The sequence below is a fragment of the Otolemur garnettii genome, unplaced genomic scaffold (assembly GCF_000181295.1).
Source record: "Otolemur garnettii isolate 467f Iridium unplaced genomic scaffold, OtoGar3 scaffold00025, whole genome shotgun sequence".
Taxonomy (NCBI): domain Eukaryota; kingdom Metazoa; phylum Chordata; class Mammalia; order Primates; family Galagidae; genus Otolemur; species Otolemur garnettii.
The window spans coordinates 15654942-15660286 of NW_003852420.1; the positions used below are offsets into that span (position 1 = coordinate 15654942).

A 5345-nucleotide genomic window follows, 5' to 3' on the forward strand; every position below is an offset into this window, starting at 1 on the left:
GGGTGAGCTTAGAAGCAAATCTTTCAAACTTACTAATGACTTCCGATGACTGCAGCCAGAGCCAACATTGTACCTGTAACCTCAGAATAGACCCCAAGCCAGAAGCATCCAAATAAGTCTGACTCGAACTTCAGGACCCACAGAAACTATATAATAAATGTTTATGTTTTAAGCCACTGAGTATCCAGTGGCAAGGCACCTCTTCTCTGGTGTTTGACTAACCTATAACCAGCGTAGCAGCTGGTGCTCACCAAGTCCTTTGTATACATTAGCTCATCCTACCCCAAAGTGGCAGTATGGCCCCATTTTACAGATAGGACAACTGACCTCAGGGAGGTCCAAGGTCATACATCCATAAAGTGGAAGAGCCACAATTCCTACCCAAATTCTGAGGAAAAAGCCAAGCTCTTAACTTCCATGCCCTCCGCTCAGTTCACTTAAGGATTGAGTACCACAGGCAGTTCAAGTGCACCCTGAACAAACCAGACTGCCTCGCCCCTGTACCAACACAGGGCTTTCAGATCTGGAATCTCATTCAGCCCTGCCTGCCACCCTCCTCACATCCAGCTGCTACTGTCAGCTCCCACCTGGGCTACTCAGCTCCCTTCACCCTGACCTACAAATCTCATCCAGTCAGGGCACAGGCTTCACCATAGCCTTAGTACCCACATCTGCCACCAACCACTTCTCCATATGAACTTCTGCTGAGTCACATTTTTTCCACAAATCCATGCCTTCAAGCCTTAGCCCCTTCCTTGGATTGCCCTGGCCGCCCTCCCTCCTCCCTTGCAGGGAGGAACCTTACTCATCAGTTAGGAGAGATGTCACCTCTTCTCCCTGTGAAATTCCTCAAACCTGAGCTTTCCAGTTTCCTGCTAGGTAACTCTGTAGAGGTGTCTCTCACCCTCAGAGGCAAGCACTGGGCCTAAATAATCTCTGCATCCAGTGTCTGCCTTGGAACCTGAGCATCAACGTTGCTGAAACCTCCCCACAAGCTCCCTCCCATGCCCACATCACCCAGGGAAGAGCTGCTTCATCTGCATTCATCTACTAAACCCTCCAATCAACTCTTAGCAGGTGATGACCTCCACCTTGAAGAGGTCACATGGCCAGTGACTGGCAGAGCCAGGATTTTCACTCTTAACAGGTTGGTACAGAATCCAGGACAAAAATCAGATGCTCACAGCACTAGCCAGAGTGTACCCCTCCTCCAATCAACTGCACTCCTCCCTACCTCCCTGAGACTACCACCTTTGTCCATCCTTGAAGGCTGATCAGTGCCACATCCTAAAACAAGGGCTCAAGCAGATGACCATTTCTGCCATTTCTCTCTAGGTAAACCCGGGCACAGGGTCCCTGAAAGCCAGAAGCGAAGACATTCACTGGCAAAAAAATCTGAATGACTCAAAACACCCATTTATAAAGGAGAGGCATGAAAGCTATAGTTTATTAGCCCCTGGAATAGTAGTTGTCAAGGACTGAGGTAGGGTGACACAGAATGACCTCAGACATACTGACAAGCAAAATACTATTATAGGGCAATGTATTTCACTATCTTTTTCTGAATTAAAAGGCTCATGAAATTTTTTGGTTCAGTTTCTACTATTATAGAATGCATTTGGGGGTAACCTCTATACAGTGTGAATGAATGTGGAAATAAAAAACTAAAATTTTTAAAACTTTAAAATATGAAAGCTCTGACTTGGCGCCTGTAGCTCAGTGAGTAGGGCACTGGTCACATATACTGAGGCTGCCAGGTTTGAGCCCAGCCCAGGCCTGCTAAACAATGATGACTGCAACCAAAAAATAGCTGGGCATTGTGGCGGGTGCCTGCAGTCCCAGCTACTCAGAAGGCTGAGGTGAGAGAATCACTTGAGCCCAAGAGTTTGAGGTTGCTGTGAGCTGTGACACCACAGCATTCTACCAAGGGCAATATAGTAGACTCTGTTTCAAAAGAAAAAAAAAAAATGAGGGTGGCGCCTATGGCTCAAAGGAGTAGGGCACTGGCCCCACAGAGGTGGCGGGTTCAAACCCAGCCCCGGCCAAAAACTGCAAAAAAAAAAAAAAAAACATGAAAGCTCACAATCAAAACCCTCAGGAAGAGAACAGAAGGAAAAATGGATGGGCTAGAATCCTGCCCCCTTCAACTTCCTAGTTTTACATGTATTATATTTATAATGAAAAACTCTAGGCTTGGCCACTCAAGTGACTAAGGTGCCAGCCACATATACCTGAGCTGGAGGGTTCAAATCCAGCCCGGGCCCGCCAAATGAAAGCTGCAACCATAAAATAGCCGGGCGTTGTGGCAGGGACCTATGGTCCCAGCTACTTGAGAGGCGGAGGCAGGAGACTGGCTTGAGCCCAGGAGTTGGAGGTTGCTGTGAGCTATGCCACAGCACTCTATCCAGGGTGACAGCTTGAGGCTCTGTCTCAAAAAAAAGAACCTCTAGTTTATTTATTTTAAGGGCTGTAACAGGATAGAAGTGGACAGGCCAGGCCAGATGGGAAAGAATGGCTGAATTGCAGAGCCTTGTATACAGAAAGCATTCAATGAATGCTCACAGATACAGAAGCCAAGTTCATTTTATAGACTGTCCCAAACAAATATCAGTGCAGAAAGTTGGTTGGCACCTGTAGCTCAAAACAGTGGGGCGCCGGTCCCATATGCCAGAGGTGGTGGGTTCAAACCCAGCCCCAGCCAAAAACTGACCCCCCCAAAAAATAATAAGAAGAAGAAAGTTGGTGGAGGCCAAAAGCTGAATCATGTTTCTGGGTTTCATCTCCATGACCCTACCCTAGCCATCTTCTTTTTTTTTTAGCCAGGGCTGGGTTTGAACCCACCACCTCCGGCATATGGAACCAGCGCCTTACTCCTTTGAGCCACAGGTGCTGCCGCCTAGCCATCTTCTTAAAAAGCCTGAAGCACTGTGTGGGTAGGGGCTCCTCATCTCTGTGCTCCCAGCACTTCATGGGCATCCATTAACTCAACAACTATTTTTTATTTTTATTTTTTTGAGACAGAGTCTCACTATGCCACCCTCAGTAGAGAGCCGTGTAATCACAGCTCACAGCAACCTCAAACTGTTGGGCTTAAGTGATTCTCTTGCCTCAGGCTTCCACGTAGCTGGGACTATAGATGCCTGTCTATTTTTTGTTACAGTCGTTGTTTACCAGGCCTGGGCCAGGATAGAACCCACCAGCCTCAGGGTATATGGCCAGCGCCCTACTCACTAAGCTATGGGCCCTGAGCCCACTGTCAACTGTTGAATGAATGGAATGCTAGGGCCAATGTTGCTGCCACTGAGGTAGGGCAGAAGTAGCTATTATTATCATTTTTTTTTTTTTTTTTGAGACAGAGCCTCAAGCTGTTACCCTGGGTAGAGAGCTGTGACATAGCTTACAGCAACCTCCAACTCCTGGGCTCAAGCAATTCTCCTGTACCTCCACTTCCCAAGTAGCTGGGACTACAGGCACCTGCCACAACACCTGGCTACTTTTTGGTTGCAGCCCTCATTGTTTGGTAGGCCCGGGCTGGATTCGAATCCGCCAGCTCAGATATGTATGGCTGGTGCCGAGCCAGAAGTAGTATTTTTTTTTTTTTGCCTGTCCATCCCTTCCTCTAACCCCGGAGCCCATAGCCCTGCCTACAGCTCAACTCTTGAGGACAGGGTTCACAGGTTCTGCTAGGTCTCTGGGGTCCTGGGCCTGCTAAATGCTTGTGACACAACTGAATGGAGGATGTTTGCCCAAATCACAAACTGGTATGGGACAAGCCCCCTAGAATAAAGAAGATAAGCTACAACCTCTTCCTAGGCCCCTAAGACCTTCCTGGGCTTTCTTCAACCTCTATTAGCATCCCTAGGAAGTAAGGCATTCCTGAGGTCAATTAGCCACTCAGGAAATACAGACTGGTCCCACCACTCACTAGCTGAATGACACATGGTGGTTCTAACATCTCTAGGCCTCAGCGTTCTTGTCTGTAAAAAGGGACAGTTGCTAACAGAGTTGAAAGAATTAATTGGGTAAAGTGCTTGGCACAGAAATCATCTGTAAGACAATAGTGGTTCCTATTGTTATTATTATTAGCATTTTGGTGATTCTGGAAGGCAGACAGCACTGGGCATGGGGCCAAGGGGGCTGAGGAGCCTCCCCAGGATGCCTCAGGGACCAGCTGCCACCCACACTCCCATCAGCAGTTGAGCAGCTTCTACCTCTTGGTCCTGGGTCCTGCCTGGCTCCTCCTCCTTTCTCCAAGCTGGCTGCAGAGACCCCATCCTGCCTGGCTAGCTCTTGCCTGCCCGCTCCCCACCTTCACACACAGGCTGTGCCAGTCAAACGAGTCTCCACACCCTGTCCTGCGGCCCACAGGTCCAAGCTCCAGGCTTCTACTCCTCCCACTGTGCTTCAGCAGCCTCTCCAGGGCCACCTGATCTGATATGGTCTTGAGCCCCTTGCTGCTCTGGATCAGGAAGGATTTTATCAAGGGATCTCCCTGGGACCTTTTCTTTCTCCTATGCCTCCTCTCCAGCTCCCAGAGGCCCTACCCACCCTGTCCTTCTACAGAGACTTAGGGGTCTGCCTGCCTGATTAATGAGGTTCCATGGCAACCAGAGCCTGGGAGGGTGGAGGGCAGCAGATGGAAGGACAGGCAGAAGGAGGGGATCAGCAGCTGGCCCAGCTGCCCCGCCCCTGCAGAAGGCCTCCCAGTCAGGAAGGCTATCCCCAGAGGCCTGGATGGCCAGGCCTGCACCTGGCAATCGAGCACTGAGGCAGGAGGGAGGGTCTCCTCGATGGTTCCAGAGCTCAGGACCCAGGACCTTCTCCCCACTCCCACCTTTGGCCTCCCCACCCAGGCACAAATCCTGATCTGAAGACAGCAGGCCTCAGTTCAAATTCCAGCCCCACCACCTGCAGTGTGTGACCAGGGGCAAGTCACTTTCCCTCTCTGGGCCTCAGTTCCTCCTCGGTCGGACGGGCACGGTGACAAAACCGAGCTCAAAGAGGGGTTGTCAGTTTTTAGCTGGCTTGATGTCTCTGCCAAAGGCCTGCCATGCAGTAAACGCCACTTGAATACACGTGGGCCATTATTATCCTGGACCCGACGAGGTTCCACAGACTCCAGTGAGGAAGCTGAGCCTCGGAGCACAGGGGAGCAAACGCAGACCAGCCCGAGGTCACCCCGCACCCCAGGGCGGGGCCCAGAGGCCCAACCCAAGCTCTGCGTCGCCCAGCCCCGGCGCCTCAGTCTACCCCTCCCCCGCCCCCGCCGCCTCCTGGCCAAACACGGCGCCCGCCCGGGTCTGCGCGCGGGATACAGGCAGCGCTCTCCGCCCGGCGTCCCTGGG

The 5345-nt window shown here is 51.1% G+C and overlaps 1 protein-coding gene across 1 annotated transcript in view; it reads right to left on the reverse strand.

Moving 5' to 3' along the window:
* E2F1 (E2F transcription factor 1) overlaps positions 1 to 1261 on the reverse strand; it is a 7133-nt gene extending 5872 nt beyond the window's left edge. The window contains exon 1 of the mRNA XM_012804087.1: positions 1235 to 1261. Coding sequence (XP_012659541.1) covers positions 1235 to 1261 — 27 coding nt within the window. The remainder of the gene's footprint in view (positions 1 to 1234) is intronic.
* Positions 1262 to 5345: the final 4084 nt, after the last annotated feature.